The 27,311-nt window shown below is 35.9% G+C and overlaps 1 protein-coding gene across 1 annotated transcript in view; it reads right to left on the bottom strand.

Moving 5' to 3' along the window:
* The window catches only part of Cubn (cubilin), a 280,157-nt gene extending 254,863 nt beyond the window's left edge, over nucleotides 1-25,294 (bottom strand). The window contains exons 1-14 of the mRNA XM_048809051.1: nucleotides 25,106-25,294; nucleotides 24,626-24,755; nucleotides 23,598-23,693; nucleotides 22,715-22,753; nucleotides 20,452-20,553; nucleotides 18,794-18,897; nucleotides 12,652-12,778; nucleotides 11,479-11,641; nucleotides 9,523-9,654; nucleotides 8,568-8,663; nucleotides 5,158-5,276; nucleotides 4,542-4,728; nucleotides 3,368-3,480; nucleotides 1,071-1,305 (exon numbers count right to left, since the gene is read on the bottom strand). Coding sequence (XP_048665008.1) covers nucleotides 1,071-1,305; nucleotides 3,368-3,480; nucleotides 4,542-4,728; nucleotides 5,158-5,276; nucleotides 8,568-8,663; nucleotides 9,523-9,654; nucleotides 11,479-11,641; nucleotides 12,652-12,778; nucleotides 18,794-18,897; nucleotides 20,452-20,553; nucleotides 22,715-22,753; nucleotides 23,598-23,693; nucleotides 24,626-24,755; nucleotides 25,106-25,218 — 1,756 coding nt within the window. The 5' untranslated portion in view covers nucleotides 25,219-25,294. The remainder of the gene's footprint in view (nucleotides 1-1,070; nucleotides 1,306-3,367; nucleotides 3,481-4,541; nucleotides 4,729-5,157; nucleotides 5,277-8,567; nucleotides 8,664-9,522; nucleotides 9,655-11,478; nucleotides 11,642-12,651; nucleotides 12,779-18,793; nucleotides 18,898-20,451; nucleotides 20,554-22,714; nucleotides 22,754-23,597; nucleotides 23,694-24,625; nucleotides 24,756-25,105) is intronic.
* Between the last annotated feature and the right edge of the window lie 2,017 nt (nucleotides 25,295-27,311).

Below are 27,311 nucleotides of genomic sequence, written 5' to 3'. Positions count from 1 at the left end.
ATAATAGAAATATTGAAATGAAAAAGAAAAAAACATCCTTCATTCACTTCATTCACAGAATAACTGCATATGAAAAAAAAGCAAAGGAATCTATAAAAAAATAAGAATTGATTAATGAATTTCACAATGTGGCCAGAATAAAAATCCATTATTTTAAAAATATGTCATATTTCTATGTGAGCAACAGGTAGGAAATTAAATGTTAGAAAATTAATATTTTACATAACACAAAATATCAAATATTTATAAATAAATCTAACAAAATGTATAGAATACTAAAAGACTGAAATCTATTAAACATTGCCAGGATAAATTTCAGGAGAGCTGAATAGAGATAGTCTATGTTAGAAGATAGGCAGGCTCAATTTTAAGAGATCATTCTTTCCTAAATTAATTATACAGCCAATGAAATACCAACAAAATTACAGCAGATCACTGGGGGAAATAAATAAACTGATGCAAAGGATCTACTATACTTAAAAAGAACACAGTTAGAGGATTTGACCTACCAAACTTTAAACTACAATAATTAAACCAAGGTGACACCAGAATTGCTAAATGCACCAACAGAAAAAATTAAAAAGTCAGAAAGTGACCAACAGAGTTACTGATAAATGAATAGGGAGTCAGTATACTGTGCTCTCTTTTTTTGACATGTTTAAATTTTTCATAGTTACAGGTTTTTAAATTGAGTATAAAAGCAAAATAACAGCAAGAAGAAAAGAACAAGTTATCAAATGGACATTAAGATAAGGAATACTAGATGAAGGAGGGGAAATGTCCTCAATGACATCTCTGGGGTAAATATACTGCTAGAGTTTATGAAGATGCTGCTCAGTAATTTCATGAGGGACTCATTAAGATTCATGTTTTTTTAATTCCTCTAATATATCCTAATTTGTTATCTTTGAATGCAAAATTAAATCCAATTCATTTAAAATTGGATTTTTAAATAATTAACACAAACTGTATCTCTGGATCCCCAAACTTGTTATGTACCCAAAAGTTTGGACTGTATCAAGAAAATAACCTCAAAATTTGTCTTTGCTTTTCTCCATGTTTACACACACCTGGTTCCTGTGTTTCCCATCTTGCTGTAAATCCTCTCCCATTACTCAAATGGTCAGCATAGAGATGAAAATAGAGAGCATTGTCACTGCTGAGGATTTCCTGAAGGGGTCTGGAGCCACAGAACCTTCCAAGTGGAAAGGCTGCAGAGGAATCTCCATCATGAATCTGAAGAAACTCATGTGGGCAATCATTCACCGATTCTAATTGGAAAAAAATCAAAGTAATACGCAGGACCTAAAAATAGAAAAACCATAACACATTATTTTCATGTCCATTATTTTAGAATTCATCTCCCATTTCTTAATTATACCTCAATAGTACTCCATAAGTATGTATAATACTATGTATCAATTAAAAGAAATAGATTCACTTAGATTTCATTAAACTGGCAAATACATCAAATAAAATCACTTTGAATGTATGTCTGACAGGGTTTCTAAATCAGTGTAATGAACTGTCTATTTGAAAAATCTGTGAGTTACATTTAACTAATATTGCTGTGCTTAAGAATCTATATTGTGATCCTCTGAATGACCTACACATACATTCTTCCTTCCCCATCAGGGATGAAGAGACCATGGAGGTCTCAGACACATAGCCCAGACTGATGTACTTAGGCATAGGCTGAATAGGCACACGGCAGACGTGCATAGAGTCTGAGTGTTCTCAGGGGTGGGATATCACTAAAGGGTGAGCAATTCCAACAGTAAAGAATGGAAATAAGGTAACAGGAAAAGCACTGAGTATGCAAGTAGAAAAGAATAACATGAAAATGTATCTCTGAAGTAAACTGTTAGAATGCACAGACTTCAAATATAGTAATATAATGAATAAAACAGAAGATTTTGTATGGACAACCTCATTTAAAACAAGTAACCAAAAAAGACTGCTTAATTTTCATCAGAGCTTAAAATCAAAGTGTTCAGCTAATAAATAAGAATTTCAGGAGATTTTTGAAATTCTATGTAAGGGCATTTTTAAGATATTATCCATCATTACATCATTTCATGCAATGAGACAATTTAAATGATAATCAAATAAATGTTAATTTATTGAATTATTCTGATTTGTATATATTTTCTGCTATAATTAGATACATTATTGTGAAAGAAAAAATATAAGTCTACAACAATCAGGAAAAGACCAGGATGATTTTTCTTACAAATTGGTAATAAACATATTTAAAATTTTTTCACATAAGAACTTCTCCTTGAAAAAAAAGTCTTTTCAATGTCAGGAAATAGAATTAATGAAAACTAAATGGAAGGAAGGAAATTCACATAACATACTCACTGGGAAATTTGTTTTGGAATTTATTCTATTGTGGGGTTACCAGACCCTAAAGAAACCTCCCTCCACAAGGGAAAATAACATTTCTGACCTTTGTACAATGTCCTCTGTGATACTAGTCTGCTAGAAAATGTAAAAAGAATTTCAAGGAAAAATCTTATCTATTCAGACATATCACTTTACTTTAATGAGTCTAAGAGTTGATTGAGAAATAGATACTTAATTAAGTAATTAATGTTGGATATAATAGCACAGAAAACTTGGGCTCAGATCTTTATTTTAAGAGTTAAGTATTCACATAGCTTCTTAGGGTTATAAGCTTTGGAGACCCAGTGGCCTGGGGTTGAGTCACCACAAGCCACTTACAAACCACATGGTCCTGGTTGAATTTCTCAACTGCTCAAGGCTGCATTTCCTCATATGTAAAATGAAGCTAGTAATTCCTATCTTTAGGGTTCTGGAAATTAAAAATGCTGTGATGTATGTGAATAGCATAGTATTTGGCACAGAGAAATTTTATTTAAAAAAATAGGTCATCTTAATGGCTTGTGACAGATATTGCATAATAATCAATATACTAATATGAGTGGTCATCTTCAAACAGTATTGTCTCAGTAACAACTAGACTTTATAAATTAACTACTAGCTTGCAGTTAGTCATCCAATGTGGAGAACCATTCATTCCTAAAGCATGGATTTTGGAACCAGACAAACTTGACTTTGAAATTCAACTATTCCCAATTACAAGCTAAGCAGTGTTGGGGGTGGGAGAACTTCACATTGCTTCCCTTACTTTTTGTGGTTTCATCTACAAAATGAGGATATTATTACTTATTTCAAAGAGTCAGTGTATGATGAGAGAAAGGTTGGGAAATATCTAGCACAAAGCCTGGCACTGAGTAAAAACTCAATATGTGACATTTGAATTATCATTATGTATATTTTATGCAATATATATTCAAATATTATTGTGCATATTCTAATATGCAAATAAAACTGTATTTACCTTTCCCTCTTCAGTTCGGATAACCCAGAAGCAGTTAACATCATGAACATAGCCATCATCGGGGCTCTTGTAGCTGATTGTTCCATTCATCTCTGAGAGCGATCCTCCACAAACTACAAAGGAGAAGATGAAGAACTGTGCTTTTAAGAGACTCCTAAAAGGAAGAGTCTAGGTAACTCTGGCCTGTTGTTCCATTCCCTTTTCTCTGTCCCCTCTTCTGTTGACTCCCAAACTCCATCTCTTATTCAAAGTCTAATTTAAATATACCATCACTTCTCCACGAACCTTCTCCATGAACCTTGGAGAACCCAGACTGGTTTACCTCTATGAAACTTGACTTAACCTCACACATTTAGTTCACAGCTTTAGTTCTGGTATGTTTTCTGCCATTTGGGTTAGTAGTGTATCCTCAGCTAGAAGGTAAGCAGAAACAAGTGGAGACAATGTTTTATGCTCCTATATTTCTTCACTGGGATCACCAGGGTGCTAAACAAATGGTAACATCTCATCAATGTGTCGATCCAGAATTAGGAGTAATAAGTGAGGGATGGAGTAGTCAGAAAAGACTTTATGGAGGAATTATTATGGAAGAAATTCAGGGAGGTTTGTGAAAAGAGACATCTCAAAAAAAAAAAAAAAAAAAAGTGGAAATACTCAGATACCACATGGGGTCAGGCAGCCAGAGTGATGTCTGGTTTAAACAAAAGTATTTCTAGGGAAGTAGTGAAAAATAAGTTTAGATGGATAGGGTGAAGGCTGGTTTTAGAAGATAATTGGAAAACATCCCCAATTTCTACTTAATGGCAATGAGAAACCAGTGCATATTCCAGAGCAGGGAGGGGATGTGATTACATGTAATATTTTAAAGAAATCTGATGACTGCTACATGAAAAATATTCTCTTAGAAAACTAAAATACCTTAGCTTATATTTTTTTGATTCAGAAAGGGCAAAACAAAATGGTAAATACTAATTTAATTCTTTTGAAGAAAAATTCTTATGATTTAAATTGGGATACATAAATATTTGCCTCATAAATTCTATGTCACTCCTACAAAGAAAGAGTTAGCTCTGAGCAACTGGAGAAGAACATTGGTTCATTCAGAGAATCTTCAGAAGGACTTGTGATACTTCTAAGCTGGGAGTACGTGTGGTAGAAGAAGTGGTGTCCATACCTTGCTGGGGAATCTGACAGTGAGATCCAGTCCAGGAACTTGTGCATTCACAACTAAAAGCATTAATGCCATCAATACAAGTTCCCCCATTCTGACAGGGGTTGCTGGAACACTCATTGATGTTTTCTGTGCAGTTGACACCAGCCCAACCCAGGTCACACCGACAAAAATAACTAGATACTGTGTCCTAAGGAGACAGAAGAAAAGCACAATACCACAAAACAAATGGATATACCACAAAATGAAATCAACCCAAATAACAAAGAAAAGTGACACTACTAAATATACTCAACAGGACTTGAACCATATTAAGTATTTTCCAGTAGCCCAACTTGTAATTAGTTAGTTTAAATGACAATTGCTCAGTATAAATACTCACATTTGTCTGGATCAACTGTAGACTTTGTAAGTCACTCTAATAAAAAATAAACTGACTGTTTTTCCTGGGAACTAAGGCTACTGCCTACTTTTTATCCAAGTGTTATTCAAGGTTCCTTATCTTAATCTTCAATCATTGTCTTGAAACTCATAAACTAATATAAAAATTTATTTTCTAGAAGTGAAACTAAAATTATTTTCAAGCACTCTATTTCCCCATGAAGAACAAAGGACTCACTATGCATTGTCCATGTAAGCAGGGGTGACTTAGGCAAATATTACTGAGTTGCACACATCCACTTGGTCCATAACCATTTCCAGTATATCCTGGGAGACAGGTGCAAAGAGGTAATGAACCTGTTCAGAAATAAAAATGTAAGTGTAAATATAGGCATCCTCCCCCATTAAAATGCAATGATAAACTCAGGTCCTGGTGTCTAGATAAGAATCCACCAATGTCAAGTCTACATATTCCTATGGACAAAGAAGAAAATATTATAATCTTTATTTTTCTGTTTTTTGAATTAAAATTTTTAAAATCATTAAATGTTTCCAATGCATTATATGCATTAGCACTAGTACTGTCATTTTCCATACCTGATTGTTCTGTGTACAGATGTACAAGAGAAGATGGGAGTTCCTCATGGTGGAGGGGTCATCAGCAGACAATAAGATGCCTCTGATCATGCTCTTTGTTAAAAGCACTAATTTACTCCTCTCAATAGCCTATGGCAGGTGCTACTCTATTTATTTACAAGTTCACAAATGAGGACAGAGCACAGACAGGTTGTCTTGACCAAGGATACACAACCCGAATATGGAAGAGCCAGGAGCACCTGTACATGGAAGGTGCCTACCGCACATTGCACAGAAGTAGAATTAGAATGGGTGGTTCACATATTCCCAGTTATGTGGACATTCAGATTTCATGTTACTAGTTTTACCCAGGCTATTCATCACTAAATGAATTTGAGGCTTTAAAGAAATTTTGCAGTGAAACTGCAGATTGAAGGTAATACAATAACATAGGTAAGTAGGAAATCATCAAAAACTTCTCCTACACTTATTTTTTCCCTCTCTTTTTAATATTTTTTCAGTTGTAGATGGACAAAACACTTCCATTTATTTTTATGTGGTGCTGAGGATGGAACCCAGCGCCCCACACATTCCAGGCAAGCGCTCTGCCACTGAGTCCCAGCCCCAGCCCTCTCCCACACTTCTTAATGAGTTCTTCATTTCCATGTTACAAAACAAAAACAATGACAAACTCAAAGGTTTGGGGATTAAACTTAGTCAAAAGGACTTGGAATGATTAAATCTATTTTAATATGAATCAATATTCACTGTTAATTATGATGTACAAGGGATAATAGCTAAAGACAGTGTGAGAGAGTATCATAGGATCTTCCCCTACCACTTTTTTTTTTATAATACTTATCCTAGTATTTTAGAAAATTTTACTGAATTTCATGTCCAGAGATTTTTAGATTTCTTATTTAATAGCAAAAAGTCATATCTCATTGAAGAAAACACATGTTCTTTCCATTGTTGTAAAATGGTTGAAATAATACATGGAAATCAATATGACAATTAACTTAAACATATTCCTCCGTTAGCAAATACTATTGAGACAAATAGAAAACCTTGCTGAAGAATTAAAGAAACAAATAGAATAAATTCTGCAATATAACAGATTTATAACAGAATAGTTGATGATATAAATGTGTTTCAGTCTCACCTTATATTATTTGCAAGATTGTTTTAATAATAAAGCATTTATCTTTTTAAAAATAATTGCCTAGGGATGTATTCTTCATAGTTAATTATTTTTTTTAAAAAAATTTACAGAAGGGAAATGTAGTAAGTAACTCCAATACTGCTGCAGCTTTGCCTGGACGTTTTTTAAGGTTCCTGGGATAAACCTATGGGCTGCAGTGAAGAAAATCAATTTAATTGGGTGTGGTGACACATGCCTGTAATTCCAGCTCCTTGGGAAGCTGAGGCATGAGGATCACAAGTTCAAGGTCAGCCTGAGCAGCTTAGCAAAAGCCTGTCTCAAAAACGTTAAAAAATAAATAAAAACTTCTAGGAACACAGTTCAGTAATAGAGCACTCCAGGGTTCAATCCCCAGTACTGAAGAAAAAAAAAATCAGATGAAAAAGGAGTTACATTTGTATCTGTTTTAAGAACATAGACTATTTTAATCCTTTGAAGAGCCCTAGAAGGTAGGTACTGTGATTATCCTCATTTCACAGAACTAAAGCACACAGAGATTAAACGTCCTGACCAAGGGAACACAATTAGAATACGGTAAAGCCAGGGAGAAATACAAGTCAACAAATTATGCTTCTAAACACATCAGCATGCTCTAAAGAGCATTTAGTTGCAAGTATATGTGTATACATATACATATATATACCAACACACACACACACACACATACACATTCTTATATTATGCACATGTATGACAAGTTAATTAAAAAATAAAAGTAATATTTTGAAATAGCAAGAAATATACCATATTATTCAATAAATAGTTCTATGCATTTGGACAAAAATATCAAAGTCAATTTCTATTTTATATCATAAATATACAAGTTCTAAAAAGATCAAAGATCTTAATGCAGAAAAAATATCAAAGTATAAAAGAACATGTACCTGACTATTTTTAAAGTCTCAGTAAGATAGGTCTTCCTAAATATGGAGCCAACAAGAGAAATAATAAAAGGTTTATTTTTTAAACTATACAAAAATTTTAAACTTCTTATATAGAAAATACCACCACAAAATTAAGAGAACAACTTGCTAAGAAAAAAATATTTGTAAAACATAAGACAGATAATGAGATCATGACCTTAGTACATAATGAAATTTTACAAATCAATAAGAAAGCAAATGAGAAAAAGATATGAACAAACTAGAAAAGGAACTAGTGAAATATGAAAATTATTAATATTAGAAATCCAAAGACCTTGATAAAAACTAATTTTGTTTATAAAATTGACCAAGATGAAAAATGTAATATCTATTATTGTTAAAGGTAAAGTAAATATATATTTTTGTAAAGTAAATATATATTTTCATACAGTAAATATATTTTATGTACTATTTGTGATTATATACAATAATACAAATATCTCTCAGAGATATTGTTATAGCAGGTGAATCTTTTTTTTATGCAACACTAGAGACACTGGATCATGCTAGATCCATTTTCCCCTTATTTCCACTGATTCACAAGGCCTGAAACAAAGACGACATTTCCCAGACTCTCTTTGTAGCCAGGGTCTGCCAAATGGCTCAATTCTAGCCAATGGCAGAGAAATGGAAGAGTCCTTTAAAGGGAGGTGGAATTTCATTCTTCCTCCATTCCTCTTTCCTGCTTGCTGAAATATAGTCATGAATTAATTAGATGGCTTAATTACCTTGGGAAATAATTCCTAAATTAAAATAGATCATTAAAGCCTTATTGTATTTTTAAAAATCCAAGCACATGGCTTTATTATGTGGATTAATTTTGGGTTTGATTCTCAAGAATCAATATAAGAATTTTGTGGACAAAAGATCTTATTTTTTTCAAATGTTGAATTGATTTGGAGGGTCATAGTAAAATACCCAATGACAAAGAGAGAGATGAGTCATTACCTAGAGCTGAGGAGCAGGATGCGTCTGGGTGGCAGCCTCCATTATTGATCAAGCAGATGTCTATGAGAGTGCACACTCTTCCGTCACCTACATACCCTGATCAAATCAGAGCAGGGTGTGAGAAATAATGTCAAGGGTGGGAGGGAAAGAATGCCAATCTTAGAATCAGATACCCTGAAGTCACCAAGCAGAGATACTCTGGCATCAAAACAGAAGATATAAAGATGAAGTGTCAAAAATAAAATACTGTAATTGATAAAAAGAGTGACAAATTATAAGTGACTTCTTAAATTATGTTCTAGGTTGATTCTAATAAAAAAAATCATATATATATGTAATATATAGTTTCTATATAAAATATAGTTTCCTTTTCTTGACACTTGTTCTATGATAAAACTGGTTAGTCTTCTCACTATATCTATATCTATCTATCTATCGATAGATAAATATAGTGATAAGACTAACCAGTTATATCGAGGAAACTACTGGTAGACCTAGAAATATTGTTGTTTCATGTTATTAGAAGTTGCAAAATTTCAGTTTATTCCTTAAAACTCTCTGAACTTCTTGGATACTAATTTAGTTATGGATTCCATGCCTGTGGTTTAGCAAACCTCATATGTAAAACATCCCATTGGTATACTATATTAATAAATTACATGTGAGAATAATACAGCAGATCTGAGATTCGCACCAAAAAAATTCAAATTCTGTGTTATCTCAGTGGCAATTTCACCACTTTTAAAGACTTCCTGTTTTCTATTGATATTAAATTTAAAAAAAAAAAATCTTTCCTATAGTGTAGTTAGCGAATTTGTCCTAAAACACTAAGTTAAATGAAATGTTCTGTACTGTTCAGTTTCTTGGATAGAAATCCTATTTAAAATACAGTACAAGATTCTGCTTTCAAATGTATGTGTTGGTGGCAATGACAGCAGGAAATCTGGTGCAGTACCTGGTGGACAGCTTTCACAGTTGAAAGATCCCGGTGTATTCACACACCCAACAAGCGGAACCAAAGAACAGCCACCATTGTTGATCTCACATTCATTGATATCTTGACAATCATATCCATTTCCTTGCCAGCCTAGAAAAACAAGAAGATGTGAAAGGTTAGCTCTATACCTAAGTCAGCAATGAAGAAATACAAAGATTTAAAGCATTAAAAATCTACTTTACTAAAAGAACAAAAAATATTAAAATGACATGTACCTGTCAGATTGCCAAAAAAAAAAAAAAAAAGTTTTGAATTCTTAGAATCAAATTCTGGCAAAGTATGTATTCTTACATACTGTAAATTGGATATTTAATTAATATAACCAATTTGGAAAAAAGTCTGACAGTATTCATTAAAAATTTTAAAACTATATATACTTTGACTAAAAATTCTTCTTGAAACTTATTCTGTGATGATAAAACTACCCAGTATATTAAAATGTAGGTAAGAAGATATCTATTTCAGCATTGTTTAATAGGAAAAAAATCAGTGGTCAATAGGGACATTACTGAAATTCTCATGACTCATCTGTACCACTGACTACTAAAAATGATTTTAAGAGCAGGCATGCCCCATATCACTTACATGTGCACACTCACATTGAAATAAGTTTTTGATGCATATTTTAATTGAAAATAATTAATTTAATATTAATATGCAGAGTTGGAATCATACTCCCAATTTAAGGAAATAGTAATATGAAAATCTGTATGTGCTTTTCAGTGTTTGTAAGCAAAATGGATAACTAATTTTATTGAAAAGATGAGATTGAAGGTGAAGAATATTATTTCGGTTTAGTCATTCCTGTTTTATTTCATTTTGATAACAAGTTTGTATTATTCTTATAATTCAAGTTATTAAAATTATAATAATGTTTAAAATTTTAAGCCTTTATATCCTTGGGTCTAAGTAAAGTCTCCTCTAAGAATCCTGATTACTTATAAACTACAGAATTTGGGGAAACTTAGTAAAACAGGACATTCAACTATATTCCAACACCTCCTATGAATGGTCCTCGTATTGCATGTCAGTAGTAGAAGGAAATTGGTTCTGGTGCCCTATTTAACTTCTCCAAGCCTTAAGTTTTCCTATTTAAAAATATGAATAATACTAGTTCTACCATGACTTTTTTTTGTTGTGGTTGCAAGAATGAAAACAATAATTGCTTACCTTTACTCAGTGTCTTAATGATTCTTTCATAAAAGAATGGCTGCTATGATGATAATCTGTTCTCTACTTTCTAAGAACATCCAGAGAGAGAGGCCTTGTAAACTCCCTGCAGACTGGTGAATGGCTTCCAAAGCACCCAGCACTGAGTTTTGCTCATAGTAGGTGCCCTACAAATATTGTGTTGAGTGGGTGATGATCTCATACAGTTAGAGAGGAAGCGTGGAGGAGACAGCCCATGTTTTCAGCAACTCAACATATGGCCTTTCCTTTAGAATGGTGTCTGTGGGGCTATGATAGAGCTAAGCATCCTTATTTATACGAAGGTCACAAGGTACTCAAAGGACACTCAGGCAGAAACTACTGGACTTTAATGGAGACAAAGAATTACTCAAGTTTGCAAACATCTGATTAGTATGAAAAATAGGACTAAATACTTGTTTCTTGTCCACAAGTCTAGTTAATTGATGGTCTTGGCAATAAAAGGTTAGAACTTTTAAACTCTATGGCTAATGTTGGCCCAAAATGTGACTCTAGCACTATTTTGGAGAAACATTCCATCTCTATTATACAAAGGTTACATTAATAAGATGTTCTCAAGCAGAAGTTAGTAAAACAGGACATTCAACTAGATTCCAACACCTCCTATGAATGGTCCTCATATTGCACATCAGTAGGGGAAGGAAATTGGTTCTGGTGCCTTGCCTTCCTGGCATGCAGACCTAGCATGTGGTCCTGAGAATGTACCTGTTGGGCAGGCTCCACAATAGAAAGAGCCAGGAGTGTTGAAGCACTGTGCAAGTTCTGAACAAGGCGAAGGCTGGAAGCTACACTCATCTTTATCCTGTGTGCAGGAGATACCGTTCGGCCCAGTTGCCCACCCAACTTCGCAGATGCAGGTGAAGTTGGCCTGGCACGAGGACAACAGAGTAAACAAAGACAATCAGGAAAAGGAGCAAGAGAAGTCTTTGAAAATCTCACCAACCCCCAACTGTTCATGGTCTAACATTCGTTTCCATCAAGCCAATTGAATGGCCTTTCTCTTTCTTCCCCTGTGATTTCAGCATTTAGACTAGACCATGAAAAAAAAAAAGGGGACACATCGTTATTTCAGAGTAAGAGACTCCTATAATTTATCTTTTTTCTTGCCAGGAAAAGAGCAACAATCATCAAGAACAGCAAGTCAATATAATTAAAGTCAGTGTACTCACCCTGCTACGATTTTAGAAGGAAAAACACCCATGTAGGCATAGACCTTGGAAAATCAACTCTATTTGTTTCCTTTTTGAAAGTCTATTCTTTCCTTCCCAACCTCCCCTCGACTCACTCCTCCCCCACCATTCCACCATTGGAAAAAAACCATTTACATCATATGAACAGGAAAAATAATAGAAAATTAAAGTTCCAAAGTTCTTCTAAATAGCCAAACTGGCCAGGATTGGATTACCTTGTGGGCCAGGAGCTATGGTCCCCAGGACCAGGAATAGAGGGATATCAGAGAGGTAAACTCAAAGAATCTGCAGCAGTATAGGAGCTCAGGGCCAGAAAAATCCAGACTCAAAATGACATGCTGCTGACAAAACCAATCCTTTTTGTGTTTTCATGTCTTATCATTGTTCAAACACACAAGGCCAACGGAAGGTAAAGTCTCAGAGAGACTCATAAAGGAATTTGGTTAATAAAAATTAAGTATTTTATATAATGAAATAAAAATTTAGTATTTTATATAATGAAATCTTCAACATCTGGCTCCAGTTTTCTGAATATGGCATCTTCTCTCCCTGCCTGTGCCCTATTAATGAGCAGGAAATGACTTCCTGTCTGCAGTTCTATTGGGCAGTTGTCCTACATAGTCAGTACAGGATGAAGAAGTAACCGCCATGGGTCCCACAAGGAGTTATATTTGGGAAAGAGGCCCACCACTCCAGGTCGCTCTCGGTCCAAATCTTCACAGATGCCGTGGCCACAGCGCTTCTGAGAGCCCCCTTCACAGTCATTATATTTGAAGGCACACTGGGGTCCATATGTTTCAGGTGTGCATATACAACTGTTGGTAACACAAGAACGCAATAACAGGGTTTGTACTTAAAGGCTAGTGTCTATCTCTTAGCATCAATAAAAAAACATTCAATTACAAATTGATGATATTAACATGGAATCCTAATGCAGGCTGGAACCCTGGGAGAAAAATCACAGTTCTGCTCTAGGCAAAGATTTATTAAATGTATTGTCTTCACAAATAAAGTATTAGAGAATCGAGACTTAATATCTCACAAGACTACCTCTACAATTCTTCTAGTATCGAGTCATCAAACAATACTTTCAAAGGTCAGACATCTATCAACCATGGGTGATAAAGGGAAAGGGAAAGAGGGAGATCAGCAAGGTCATTCATCATCCATTCTGCTGGACCTTCCACTAAGCCCAGGTGACATTGACGGAACTAATGACTCCAGAATTCTCTCCAGGTTGGTAAAACCCTGCATGCCATATGATATCCATATCTGAGTCTATGATGATTAATCTCATATTACAAAGTGTGATAAGTCTTCTATCCATAAAAGATGTAGTCAACATGGTGACATTTCTTTCATAGTCACATTTTAACTCACAACAAAATGTAATTATTATATGATACCCAAGGTCATTTTGCTACTAGAAGATTTCAGACCAATAATGATCAAATAAAGAAAGTTGCTAAAGACATTATTGTTCTTAAGGTTGCTGAGTCAACTTTATATTTGCACTGCAGCCTTAAAGGGAACTGGTAAGGTAGAAACATGGGACAAGGAAGGGACAGAGGAGTCACAGAAGCCTAAGTTTATTCACACCATCTGAACACATCTGAGGGAATGGAAGAGCCCAGAAGTCACCATTTGTCAGACTCCAGCAGCATTGGCAGAGAAAGCCCTCCTGAAAAGAATTGACCCTCAGGATCAGGGGACATAGATAAGGAAGATGGGGACCTGCATGGCCTTGCTTGCCTCCCATGCCTGGCAACAGGATCTAGTTTCTGAGTCTTCTGGAAAAGGGGCCATTCTACAAGGTAAAGAAACCCTTTCAACAATACCCACTGAGGTTCAAGGAGCTCAGCTAAGATCTACAGACGACATGTGAATCACATGGCAGGAAATCAGCTTGGCTGTTTGAGAGGATCAAGAGCCACACCCCGGTGACAGGATGTGGCATGTGCATGGTGGGCACCAGAAACAATTTCTGTGGTGATATCCTTGGTCAGTTCCTAAGGAAGAAGCAATCAGAGAACATGGCCAGATAGTAAGATAGTGGTGAACAGTTTCCACGAACTCACATGTAGGGTTACCAGGCTTAGCAAATAAAAATCGAGGATGCCCCATTAAATTTTTGAATTGCAGATAAATGAATATTTTTTGCAGAAATGTGAGCCGTGAAATTTGCAACATCGTATATATTTATATGAAAGCTATTTCATTAATAAATCACATTTACCAGTATTATAAGAGTGCTTTTTCTCATTTAAGACAAGATCATAGATGAATCACAATAAATGATTAAACTCAAGGAGAAATTCGGTTCTTTCCTTACCTATAGCTACCTATCTCCCCCTCATCTTTTTTCTAGACTTTTCCTCATGTGTTCTCTTCCCATTTTTCTTCTCTTTCTCATACTTACATAGAAAATGCTTACAGAGAACTTTATTAGATTTAGGGGGATTGCAGAACGTTTACATGTCATACACATTTGAGCATTTGATCCAACTGCCTTTATTGCTAAAACTCTATTTCCACACCACACCACACAACTGCAAAATTGTTTTAAAAGATCTTAAAACCAATGATCACTAGCTTTCTGAATCTAGTTTCTTTCTCTCTCTTTTTTCCTTTCTTTTTCTCTTCCTTGCTAAGTCTATTTTCTGGATATGTGAGATCTGTTTGGGAACCCCTGGGACACACAGTACTCACAGTGTACTAATCACGCATGAGCACTAGGTTCACACTGAATTCTAAAGGCATTCTTTTTTTTTTTTTTTTTTTTTTTTTTAGCTTATGAGAGGTTATTTATTTATTTTTAATTTTTTTATTAGTTACACATGACAGTACAACGACCTTGACATATACATTTGAATCAGATGGGATATAATTTCTCATTTTTGCATTCCTCTGTAGGAAGTGCTCAGAATTTGTGTTTTTCTTATCATTAAGCACTTAACCACAGGTAAATGAGGAGATTGTGATCCATGGACCTGCAGTTGAATCCTCTTTTTCTCCTCCTCCTTCTCCCTTGCTATTGTCGTGGGGACATGAGTGAATCTTAACCCTGTACTCTCCTTTAACCAGTTACAAAGTAGATCTCTTTCATTTAAATTTAAATAACATAAGAAGACAGGAGGGTGAAGGGAAGCCAACCAGACTATAAGCTTCCCCACTCTGATCCCAAGACAAGTATTTTAAATCCCATTTTACAGACACATGCTGCCTATGGCCACGGAATTGATGATTGATAGAAGATAAACAAAAACCCAGGTGTGTGTTACTCCTGCACCATTATTTTTCCCTGTTACATTTCCATGTTCTGAAGGTGAAGTTAATATGAAGACTTTGCATGTGTATGTCTTTTTAACATAAAAGTGTTTGAATGTAAAATGTATTTTTCAAGGAGATCTGATACAGCCTTTAAAGAAAAAGAATAATCATATATTTCCTACATGAAAATAAAAGCCATGTGTATATTTTAAAACGACCCCAATGCTACTCTTGTCTTAGTTATTAGTTACTGATTGGTTACTGAGGTCACCTTTGTAATAACCTTTTATCACCAACTTGGTTCCAGCAGAATAAAGCTAGGCTTTTCAGACTTCAGAAACATTACAAGTGCATTTGGCAATCGAGATAATGTCAAAGATGCTTCCATAGTCATAGTTTAACTTATGTTAGAGTCCATGGTTCAATATCAATATACTGACTAACTGAAAGAGATAATAAGTTTAATACTTAACTACCACCTGAGTTAAAACCAGATTATCCTCATCGTTTAAGCTCAGTATGTTTTAAAATCCACCATTGATATGAATGAAAAGAAAATATACTAATCATCATCACATTCCTGGAGAACAAATGCAAATTATTTTATGTTTTGCTTTTTCCTATAAAGCCTTTTAAATCTGAACCCTAAGTATATAACATACACCATCCATGGGTGGCAAGTTCAGACCCCAAGGGCTATCTTAAACACAAAAGTAGAAAAACAATATGTATCAATTCTTCACAATAAAGAGGCCATAACAATATTGAGAAGTGGCAAAATACTGTTCTGTTAGCTGTCTGAGGCAGTTGGGGGTAAGACCTCTAGTCACAAGAACGAGTAGGAATAGAAAATGATTTTTCTTGTTCTTATTACTTTATAAAATAATTTTTGCCAAAAACTTGTCTATGAAAAGAGCTTCCAATTAATTAGTATTTGCACAGTGCTTTATCTTTTTTAAAAGTCTTTGCAGTTATGAACTATTAATCCTGTTAAATAAAAAACTCCATTTTTCTCCCCAAGTAAATCAGCAATAAGAGTTAAAAACAAACAAACAAACAAAAACCTTGAAGGAGGCCTCAAATCCAAAGCAAACTTTGTCCATCATGAGCACATTTTGCAGGTCCAGATTATTCAAAAGTGACTCAAGTTTTCCATTGGCAAATGTGTTTTGAAGTTTCCCAGAGGGATTTCTAGTCTCAGTGAAACTACTGATTAATAAGGATTTAGCCTCACAAAATTAATAGGACTAAAGAAAGCCTCTAAATGCTCTCTGTTTCATTATGTACAGATTACACAATGCAAAAGAATTAAATTTTATGCTCATGGATTTTTTAAAATATTATTCCTTCCAAAAGTCACCATGATATGCATCCATTCGAGTGCTTAAGGCATAGGAAATCAACTGGGATTCCTGAGGCTTCACTAATCATCCTCATATCAAGAGCAAGCAACCAGATTTAAATGTTCTGCTTCCTGATATCTTCCAGCAAATCTATGAAGGGCAAAGATTAAAAGCCAAAATCATTCCCAGAGCCAGCAGATGGAGGCCTTATGCTTTTTACTGCAAGGTACAAGAGATTTGGGACTGCTCTTGCAAAGTTGAGGCTTTCATTTAGAAATGCTGTGCTCAACAAATAAAATGGCTTCTCTCTCCCCACCCCACTTCCTGTCTCTCTCTGTTTCTCCCTCTCCTTCTCCTTCTCCTTCTCCTTCTCCCTCTCCCTCTCTCATATGTATGTATCTGGACATGCTATAAATAGCTATGAATGTTAAAGGGTTTTATTTTTTCAATTTCTATTTTGCAGTGAAGACAAATAATGTGCTGAGAGCAACAAAAATAACAGCCTGCTTGGCTGATGGATTTTGTCTCCCTTGCACATCTTTATCACTTTATTGGCATACAAGATACCAAGACAGACAGTGACGATAAAGGAAGATCAGGAGTGAGATTTAATCTCCAGGACATTTCTAGATATTGGGAAGGCCAGAAAGTATAAGTTCTGGGAGTCAGGACAATTTGCCACTGGTATCTCCAAGTAGCAATTCTCCTTGATAAATGCCCATAAATAGAAACCAAGAGATAATGCTTTCAAGGGAATGAAAGATAAGCCCAAGTCTGAACGTTTATAAAAGCAAGGGGCAAAGGACCATTTAAATTAAAAGCCAAATCCTAAAAGCAAAGCCTTTAAAAGAGTTCAATGGCTGTGCCTTCAAATTTCTAACACTCAGCTTGCCCTGTACCACCCTTTAGGGTCTTTAATAACCTGGTGTTCAATTTAAGATAGGGGTTGATAATGTTATTTTTGCATAATGGTTGAACTCATAAACATATTACCAGAAGTGAATGAATTAATTTTAACCTGGAATGAGCAAAAGTTTTAAAGATCAGATTTAAAAGATTAGAATCTTTTTTTTTTTTTTTTTTTAAGAATCACTTTAATGAAAAGAGAAGAAGGGTGACTGCTTTTTGAGAAAATAATGTCTTAATAGATGACAGGGATAAAAACTAGATTGCAGGCTGGGATTGTGGCTCAGTGGCAGAGTGCTTCCCACTCTGGGTTCGACCCTCAGCACCCCATAAAAAATAAATAAAAAATAAAGATATTGTGTCTATGTATAACTAAAAAAAATATTTTAAAAAAACTAAATTGCTACCCTCAGTTTTTCTGGAAAGAACAGAATGGATATTTCTCCCAGGGAATTGAAGAGCAAGAGGAAGTAGATATTAGGAAGAGAACAAACAATTGCTCTGGAGTCCAGTGAGATTATACCCCAGTGTTGAAAGAATTTGTTCACATCCTAGCGGAACCCATTTCTTAATCCTTAAATACTCTTGGAAAAACAGGAGACCAGTCAAAATATGAGGAAAGATGATATCTACAGATTATTTTAAAAAGTGATTTTAAGGAACTCCACACAAGGAAACTTGATGATGATCTGCTGCAAAGTTCTGGATTGGATTATTAAAAAGATTAATATGTGAACCATCATGGATGGCTTTGATGACAACAGTCTAGAAGTGTGGTGGGGAAATGGGGCACTGTGATGCCTAACTCAGTTTAGAAAAGGAACAGAAGTTTTCTGTGGAAGGCGATGCCTGAGCTGAGCAGGAGAATATTGTGGACAAGTCATTTGGCCAAATAAAAATTTAAGAAAAGAAAACTGCAAGTGGATTCAGAGAGGGAACTGGTGGCTACATGAAGAAACACATTTGCTAATTAACACAGTTCAATGTTTGATCCTGTTTTGGTCAACATTTTTACATAAGTGTTGAATGAAGCTACGCTTACTAAAACCAGGAACTCACTAAGACAGGGAACCCTTATTCCCATTCCTTAAGATGCTGGCGAAAAAACTTCTTCACAGGGTGAGAGTAGAGCAAATGGGAGCTTTTGTTGATCTAAATAAAAATAGCTATGTACTTGCTCAATCAGAGCCACGTATTTCCCATGGAGTACCTAGTTTTATAGGTAACACGGACAATTGACTTTGGATTCTTTTAACTATGGGATGCTTTTAGTCCTTTAAAAATGCAACAGCTTTTTTTAAAAGAGGTTACCTGTAACTCCCCACTGTGTTCATACATGTGGCTCCATTCTGGCAGCTCAGGGGTGTTCCTGAATAAACCGCACATTCGTTAACATCAGTTGAGCAAAGAGGACCCTGCAGTTACATAAAGAAGAAAGTCAGGTGTCATGGGTCACAGAGGCATCTGGGGGCTCATTTTCATATGGTATGTGTAAGGATTTACATATGGACAGTAAATAAGTCCTTAGTTAAGCCAAATACAAAAATACTAATATTGACCATCAGTTATCCTTCCTCTAGAATTCATATTTGACCTAATTGAACCACAGAGCTCTTCATAAGAATATAGCAGTCACACATGGGCTGGGGATGTGGTTCAAGCAGTAACGTGCTCGCCTGGCAGGCACAGGGCGCTGGGTTCGATCCTCAGCACCACATAAAAATAGAATAAAGATGTTGTGTTCACCAAAATCTAAAAAATAAATACTAAAAAATTCTCTCTCTCTCTCTCTCTCTCTCTTAAAAAAAAATACAGCAGTCACACAAAGAGACTTATCAAGATGAATTCTCATTTTACAATGGCCCTATGCCTGGGAATATTTACTTAATGTAATGTTAGGAACATTTTGCAAGAAAACTAATTATGTCAAGAGTCATTTTACTTTCCAAAGCTGAACAATTTAAATTAATGCTAATTTTTTTCAAGGCTGAATAAATGTTGGTGAGATGTGGGGAAAAAGGTTCACTCATATATTGCTGGTGGGACTACAAATTGTTGCAACCATTATGGAAAGCAGTATAGATTCCTCAGAAAACTTGGAATGAAGCCACCATTTGACCCAGTTTTCTCCTTGGTTTGTACCCAAAGGATTTAAAATCAGTATACTACAGTGACGCAGCTACATCAGTGTTTATAGCAGATCAATCCACAGTAGTTAAGTTATAGAACCAACCTAGGTGCCTTTCAACAGATGCATTGATAAAGAAAATGTGGTACATACATACAATGGAATATTATTCCGCCATAAAGAAGAATGGCATTATGGCCTTTGTCCGTAAATGGATGGAACTGGAGAATATTATGCTAAGTGAAATAAGCCAATCCCAAAAAACCAAAGGCCTAATGTTCTCTCTGATGTACAGATGCTAACACACAATAATGGGACGGGGACTAGAAGTTCATTGGATTAGACAAAGGGGAATGTAGGGTAGGGCAGGAGGATGGTAACAGAAAAGACAGTAGAATGAATCTGATATAACTTTCCCATGTTCATATAAGAATATGTGACCAGTGAAACTCCACATTATATAAAAACACAAGAAAGGGATCCTAATTAGAATAAATTATACTCCATTTATGTATATGTTAAAATATACTCTCATGTTTATCTAAAAAGAACAAATTAAAAAATATTTAAAAATAAATTTAAAAAATTAATGGTAACGGAAATATCACGGCATTCAGTGTAATTATCCAAGCAAGTGAACTCCTCCTTAGGTTGGCTTGGCATTCACTGGGTTATATAATCATACTTGCCATCCTTTGGCATACACAGTAAAATTCACTCTGATCCAGGAGTCAAGAATCCTGAAGATTTTAGATGAAGAATTAAATATGTCTGAATGAGTCCATAAAAAAATCACAGATGCTGACTCATCAGGTCTTTTAATCAAAGGCAAGTGACTCACCTCCCACTGTGAGGGACAGATGCAATAAAAAGAATCATGCAGATTGAGGCAGGTTCCACCGTTTTGGCAGGGATGGCTGCTGCAAAAGTTTTTGTCCACTGTCTAGAAAAAAGAGAGAGGTCAGTCAGTGAGCTCATGACACCACAGTTCCCAGGACGAAGGGCAGGTCTCAGTGCGGGTATGAAAAATTTCTTTTTATTCCTTATCAGTGGGGTCTCCTCCACTTCCAATCAATTACTCCAGTCCTTTGGCAAATTGATTCTCTTATGAAAACCTAAGAGGTGCTTGCTATTATCAGTTGTGTTCCGATTCCTTAACTCTTTATGTGCTTTTAACCAGAAGGAAGAAGGTCCTTACTCTATTCTCTGGAAAAGAATTGTTCATGGGTCAGTGTACAAGAGCGAATGATTCTGATTACACTAAGAAAAAAATAAATGGAAATCTCCCATTCTTTGCCCTGTTATTCTTATCTTTAGTACCTCCAGATAAGCCTTTGAAATCTGATCCCTTTTTACTGCCACCCCCTCCTCCCATGGGTTAAAATGACTGAACTCATTTTGCTCCAAGCCCCTTTGTTTGCAATGTGGCCCGCTGAGATCCACCCCCCACCTTGTGCTCACCTGACCGCTTTCATTCAATCTGGTGGCAAACAGACCTACCTTTGTCTATACAACCTGGCCATTCTAAACTAATGTCAGCTCCCAGTTTCAATCTTATAAGATTTTTAATGTCTTTAGGGACAGAGACACCTTTTTTGAGGGGACAAAGGATAATGCAATGAATCTATTTTTATTAACTTTACTGATAGTTGATTTCTCTGCCTAAATAGGGTCGAAGTATGCATTACATTTAGGTATATATACAGTGACGCACAGCAAAAAAGCAAGATCATTTCCTTTGTTTACAGACGAAATAGAGAGCCAGAGGACAGTTCTGTGGTCCAGCCTATTCTCTCTCTACCTTTGTCATAAATCAGGAGACCATACATGTGCATTGGGGGGAGTCCTCTTTGTGGACTCTGTTCTCTTTCATTATTCTCTTTGTCTTTATGCCAGTACCATAATGAGCTGTGTCCATCAAAAGGCACTATTAAGAATGTTCACCAGGAGCTCATTAGAAGTTCTTCTGACTTACAAAAGCAACACTGTCTGGGGATTTGAAACTCCAAAACTCATGGGGCCCAGCAGAAAATGAAGGTTAGCAGTCAGAAGGAAGACAATAGGGAGTGGTAGGGATTGTGGTGGCCGGAGAGCCTATGCCCTGACCAAAGGCTGAAAGGCATTTCTGTTCAGAAAGCGCTAAAAACTCTCCAGGAGGGATGAGGAGAAAGAGGACACCCTGTGCTCACTGGGACTATGTTCTCCAGTTCTTGACCTTTGGCAGAAACAGTGAAGCCTTTTAGAAGGCTAAAAACTCTAGTGCTGGGTTTTGTTGTATAGCACAATTCCTTACTAATTTTCATTCACTCAACCACTTCTTAAAATGATGAAGCCTCAGGGTGCAACCCATTGTCAAAGTGGGGAAAATGAATATATACATAAACTTGCTAACAAATTTCAAGCACAGAAAGTAGAGAACAATGTTCTACAGAGAGTCTTAATCTAGAATCCCACAAAACTACAGCTAGGTGGAGAGTCTACATCTCTCTGGATAAAAGGTTATGGTTTCCATAAAAGTCTTTAAAGAGTCCAGCTTCTCACAAAAAAAAAAAAAGGTAAGAAGCTTGGAAGTACATAGTCGGCTTGTAAGCATTTGGTAAAGTTATAGAACATTTGTGGTATGAAATGGTTCAAATTTAGTTACCAGCAAATGGAATTTCAAGGAAATCTGAAATATTTGTGATACACCCCAGACTTTGGAACTTCATGTTAGAAAACATGTCTCACTTTTCAAAACTGAGTCCTCGATGCCAGAATCAGCAAGTTGGGAGACGGAGAGCTGATCAAGCAGAGCACATTTAAACCTACTGTCAAAGAGTTAAAGGTGCCATTGTGAGAAGGGATCCGCGTGGGCGACGAACTTGGAGGCACAAAACCTCACGCGCGCCCAGTGACCCTGGCCTGGTCACTGCATCTCTCTTAGATTCAGGGTCCTTGTCTGCATCCTGGGAAGCAGAAGCTGGGATGAGAACTAAGTTATGGGAAAAGCACATCTTTGATATCAATCATCTATCTACCCTTAAAATAAGGATATCGACTCTGTCGATGGTTCTTGTGTATTTTTCAGTGAAAGATATAAGGTATCTAGTCATTATGGGCCTTACCTGTTGGAAGCTTTGAAATTTTCTCTCGAGAGCCACAAGCTGGCAGTGGGGAAGACAAAAACATCAGTTAGCTGGTTCCAAGGTATTTCACACAGTGTTGTACCCCATGGCATATTTTCCTAATATACTCTGCCAGGGGCTGACTTTGTTCCCATTTTCATTCACTTTTCCCTCCTCATTCCTCTCCCCTCTAGGCTTCCCTTGCATCTTATTCCCTTCCGTCACATGTCTTTCTTTCTTCCTTCCTTCCTTCCTTCCTTCCTTCCTTCCTAGGTTGTTGTTGTTTTGTTTTTTTGTTGTTTTTGTTGTTGTTGTTTGTGTGTATGGGGATTGAACCTAGGAGTGCTTAACCACTGAGCCACATCCCCAGCCCTTTTTTGATTTTATTTAGAGACAGGGCCTCATTGAGTCGCTTAGGACGTCACTAAGTTGCTGAGGCTGACTTTGAACTCAAGATCCTCCTGCCTCAGCCTCCTGAGCCGCTGGGATTACAGGCCTGTGCCACCACACCCAGCTCCTTCCTAGGTCTTTTTTAAAAGAAGTACACCCTACTGATAAGCTGTCTCATTGCTTCTCTGGACACTCTATTGAAATTCTCATAACAGCCATAAGCCCCTTCACCAATAAGAAGGTTATCTCAGAACTTGAATAATGTCCGCATGTGCAACATATCGTTGCCCTCGTATTTCCAACATTCTGTCCACCAACACCTCTATGTCCTCCATTAGAGTTATGCGAGTTCAGCAAAAAGTCCATAACGACAGTGATAAAAAGAGAAGATGTATGTCCCCTGCAAAATGAATTACTTACAAAGTTGAATTAAGGAGAACTCATTTACTCTTAAAATGTGGATGTCAGACTTACCGTAGAATTAAGTCCTTACCGTAGAATTAAGCTGATGGATTTGATTAGATACATTTTGGGGCAGGTCAACTGCACTCTTTTTTAAAACTACAATATCATCTTTGTTTTTCTCAATCTATTTTTAAAAGAAAAAGAGGGAGAAGAAGAACGCTGGTAAAAAAATATGCATATCTTAGAAGACTCTAATAAAAAAACTTGAGTTATATTCTGTTTTAAGCACTATGATCTTGCCTATTATAAATACTAAAATAATGCTGTGAATAATAAACTTTAGAACAAAATAGCATTGGCATAATTCCCCTAAACCTTTTCATAACACTACATTAATGTATTTTCTGTTTGCATATTTCCCATAATTGTTTAGGGTGCTTATGAAGAAAGTTGGCTTAGAACCAGACTGTTCGAGTTTTAAATCTTGATTCAGCCACTTATTGTGTGTCTTTGAGCAAATTATTTAACAGTGCTAGGGTATGAGCAAATTATTTAACAGTGCTAGGATACATTTAGCTCCATTATAAATGTGGTAATAATAAACCCATTTCACAGGGTAGCTGTGAGGGTCAAATGAGATCATGCATATCAAGTAGTATGCAAGCAGACGACCTATAGTATGCTCCAAACAATGCTAACTCTTACATTATAGCAGATTTGCAGGCAGGGTGTAATAAATACTGACACTGAAAACATTCAATAAGGCATGAGAATAATTGTCCAATACAGTTCTTTGGTAAAAGTAAACTTGTCACATCAACACCTTTCCCTGGTTACCCTCCCCTTCACCTCCCTTACAAAGGAATTCAAGTACCATCCTCCATATTATTTCTGGACTAGGGTGCATTTTTCTGTACCATGAGCCACCTCTGTTAGCATCACTCCCTCTACCCACCATTAACTCTAGGTCATTGTCCTTTAAAAGAACTCATCTTACTGCCAATCGTGTTCTCTGGGCTAAAGAGTCAAGGTACAGATTAAAACAGAGCTGTTCGATTAAGTCACTATATATTGATATGCAAAATGACTTCAATAGGTGTGCAGTACATTTATTACCTGATGCAAACATTCGCTGAGGTCTTCATCATTTAATTTAATTTTTCCCAGGGGTCCAGTTCTAAATTCAATGTTTTGGGCAGATGATGTAAGAAACACTAAATTTCCCCTCTCTGAGGCTATGCGAGGCCTATGTAAGACAACCAGAGACTGTATCAGTAATTAGCACATATAATTTTTAAATCTAAATAATTTCTCACTGAGTAATTACAGACGGTATACATCTAGTCATCTGCCACTTCTTTCTCTGTAAATTTCCCGGAGATACCTCCTAGTAACCATACAGCAAGCTTATGGAAAAATAAATAATTTATACATAAGAAAGTAATTCCATGTATCGGTCCAAATAATTTTCCCTGTTGGCTTTTTGCCATCACTGTTTTCCTCAAGCAAAATTACACTATTGCTCATCTGGCTGCTTGTGAAAAGTGGTAAGGAACTTCCCTATTCCATCAACAAAAATTACCCCTGTTTACTTACTGTTGGAGGTTATCAATACTTCTTTTTCGTAGCTGCTGCTTAAGTCCACCAGCTTCACCATCTAATTTAGCAAATGCCAATAGAATAATCAAACTCCAAAGTGGTGAGGACATGTTCCTCACCAGCCTTCCCGGTGGCCAGGTAAGAGGGAGGACTCTCTAACCACCGAGTCTGAAAGTTTGTATACCAGCAAACCAGGCAGGTGTACTTTGACCAATGGATGATCCTGTAACTTTTCAGTCTTGTCTTCTTTGTCCAAGAAGCCTATGTTATTATTTTTTTCTCACTGAGGAATGTAAATGATCTTAGTTCTTCCAGTACTCTTCAACTTGAGAGAGGTCAAAATCTACCTTAAGTGATGCACAACTTAATCATTATTTGTTTGACCTTTGAAACTGTCACAAATCGCTTTAGAAACATTCACTAGAACAATTCTTGCTTAGAAAATACCTTCCAATAAGTGATGCTGGAAGAACTAAATATTCACATGGAAAAATGTTGGACCCTTACCTTGTACCATATACAAAAATTAACGCAAAACAATTCAAAGACCTAAATCTAAGAACTCTTAGAAGAAAACATAAGGAGAAACCTTCATGACCTTAGATTTAGTAATGATTTTTTGGGACTGATACCAAAAGCTCAGGCAACAATACCAACAACAAAAAAGCACAGGTTACTCAAAGATAAATGTTCTACAACAAAATTTAAAATCTTTGTGCATTAAAGGACACTACCAACAGTGTTAAAGTAACTCACGGAATTGGAAAATATATTTGCAAATCTTATATATGATGAGGGATTAATATCCAGAATATAGAAAGAATTCCCACAACTCAAAAATAATAGCAAAAAACAAACAAAAAAACCAACCTGATATTTAAAGTGAGGAAAGGACCTGAATACATATGTTTCCCAAGAAGATATACAAATGACCAAAAGGTACATGACAATATGCTCAATGTCACTAATCGTTAGGAAAGTACAGATTAAAACCACGAGACATATACATATTAAGATGTCTATTATTAAAAAAAACAGAAAATAACAATTATTGGAAAGGATGTAGAGAAATTGAAAACTTTGTACATCTCTGATAGAAATGTAAAATGGTACACCTGCTAACTTCACTTAGCATTATTTTCTCCAACTCTGGGCAGGGCTTAGCAATAATGGTGGAATGTGATGGACATCATTATCTAAAGTACATGTTTGAAGGCACGAATTGGTGTGCATATACTTTATGAACCACCAGAGATATGAAAAATTGTGCTCTATATGTGTAATATGAACTGTAATGCATTTCATTGTCATTTATTTAAAAAAATCAATAAAAAAGAAATCAGTACAGAAGTTCCCTTCAGAATTAAACATGTAATTAATGTATGAGCCAGCAATATTTCACATCTGCATATATAACTAAAAGAATTGAAAGCCAGGACTTAAAAGAGATAATGTATGCCAATGCTTATAGCAGCATTATTTACAATAGCCAAAAGTTGGAAGTAACTGAAGTGTCCATCAACAGATGAATGGATTTGAAAAATGGTATACATACAATGTAATATTTTTCAGCCTTAAAAAGGGAGTAAGATTTTGACACATGCTACAACATGGATGGATCTTGAAGATACTAAGCTAAGTGAAATGTCAGTCACTAAAGGAAAAATACTGCATACGATTCTACTCATATGGAATTTGACTGCCTAGAGTAGTCAAATTCACAGAGACAGAAAGAATGGTGGTTTCCATGGGTGGGACACGGGAGGGGGAGTCATTGTTCAATGTGTACCATTTCACCTGGGAAAGATGGAAAATATTCTGGAGATGAGTGGCAACAATAGTTGCACAATGTGTAATTACTGTCACTGAATTGCAAACGTAAAATGAGTAAAAGTGTAAATTTTATGTTACATATATTTTACAATTTTCTTTTTTAATTTGAAAGTATAAGTAAGAAAATGGAACAGAAACTGCTTGCTGTAAAAATCATCTTTAAAAAAAAAAGGAATGCAAGACCTGCGACAGACCAGCGGAACAGGCCCAGTGGCCTGCCAGCACGGTAGACACGTCACCCCAATTGGAGTAGGGGCAGAGCAGAGCTGCTGCCCGTGCCCGCAAGGTAGGCAGACCTGTGACCGACCGGCGGAACAGGCCCAGCAGCCTGCCGGCATGGTAGACACGTCACCCCAAGTGGAGGAGGGGC

Source organism: Marmota marmota, unplaced genomic scaffold (assembly GCF_001458135.2).
Source record: "Marmota marmota marmota unplaced genomic scaffold, marMar, whole genome shotgun sequence".
Taxonomy (NCBI): Eukaryota; Metazoa; Chordata; class Mammalia; order Rodentia; family Sciuridae; genus Marmota; species Marmota marmota.
This window is presented reverse-complemented; position numbering and strand designations above follow the sequence as displayed.